The sequence below is a fragment of the Octodon degus genome, unplaced genomic scaffold (assembly GCF_000260255.1).
Source record: "Octodon degus isolate 3935 unplaced genomic scaffold, OctDeg1.0 scaffold00026, whole genome shotgun sequence".
NCBI classification, from domain to species: Eukaryota; Metazoa; Chordata; class Mammalia; order Rodentia; family Octodontidae; genus Octodon; species Octodon degus.
Window position 1 is genome coordinate 19,324,304 of NW_004524602.1, and position 1,270 is coordinate 19,325,573.

General features: G+C 37.0%; 1 protein-coding gene across 1 annotated transcript in view; it reads right to left on the reverse strand.

The window, feature by feature from the left end:
- Nucleotides 1-163: 163 nt before the first annotated feature.
- The window catches only part of Tex9 (testis expressed 9), a 17,586-nt gene continuing 16,479 nt past the window's right edge, over nt 164-1,270 (reverse strand). The window contains exons 5-6 of the mRNA XM_023712678.1: nt 508-556; nt 164-329 (exon numbers count right to left, since the gene is read on the reverse strand). Coding sequence (XP_023568446.1) covers nt 255-329; nt 508-556 — 124 coding nt within the window. The 3' untranslated portion in view covers nt 164-254. The remainder of the gene's footprint in view (nt 330-507; nt 557-1,270) is intronic.

The window sequence follows — 1,270 nt, forward strand, 5'->3', positions numbered from 1 at the left end:
CACACACACACACACACACACAAATAAATAAAAATTTTTAAAAAAACAAGAAAACATTTAAATGGCTGAATGAACCTTTAAATACTCTTTTTTATTTTTATTTTTTTGGATATGAGCATATTTTTCTTTCATGTCTTCTCTCTCAAATGTAGAGAGAAAATTGAAAAGTATAAGGTTACAATCTTATTTCACTAAGAATTTTTCCACTATGTTCCAAATTGTTCAGTAAAATTATGAGACAAAAATGCTTCAATTTAGGGGCCGGGGAGATGGCTCAGTGGAATAAGCACTTCCTGGCAAGCGCAAGGGCCTGAGTTCAATCCCCGGTTCTGACCAAAAAAAAAAAAAAAGCTTCAATTTACTTTATGAGAAACATACTAACACTTGCCAGAGTATTTGAGTTTATATTCTGGTCCTAATGCATCACAACACTTTCTAAGAAAAGTCTAAAGGAACGCCTCAATTCTACAGAATCAAATTGCATTCACAGAAAATGTGATTTCATACCTTAGTTTCTGGATGCAGATGAACTATCCCTTCAGATGATAATGGACTTCTACAGACCAAAAGTAAATATACATGAATAAGAGATACTAAGCTAAGATAATGAAATTCAACAGCAATCATACTTGAAAAGGAACATATACAACTATTTACATAATTCTAGTAATGTACATGCTAATTTATCTGTATTTGTTTTTATTTATTTTTAATGCATTTTGGCACAGGGTCTACAAAGTCTCACTATTTAGATTGGATGCACAGTTATTCCCCTATTTTCAGTCTCCCAAGTGCTGAGATTACAGACGTGTGCCACCACACCCAGTCTCAATCGCAGGCTCAGTGTGTCCACGAGGTGGGTCAGCATGACATGCCAGGGATTGAACCCCAGCCACTGTGCTCTGCCTAAACAGGCACTTCAGTCTGCTATCTGGTTGGCCCATTTATTTATTTATTTATGGCGGGCTTGGCCCACCCTGGGGGTGGGGCTGGCGCAGCATGTGGTGCCGGGGATTGAACCATGGTCCTTGGGCACTTGCCTAAGCAGGTGCTTTAGACCACTGAGGTAGCTTGCCAGCCCGCTAATTTATTTTTAATAAATCATATAAAAAACTTTATTTCTAGATCTTTCAAAGATACATAAAGTAGAAGTGTGTTTTGTTATAAATCTAGTTATCCCTATTACTTTGAATGAGTATCATTAGAAATGTGCTTTAGTGTTAAATAATTTGCCTCTGGTGGAAATCACAAGGAGTGCTCACTGGCTACA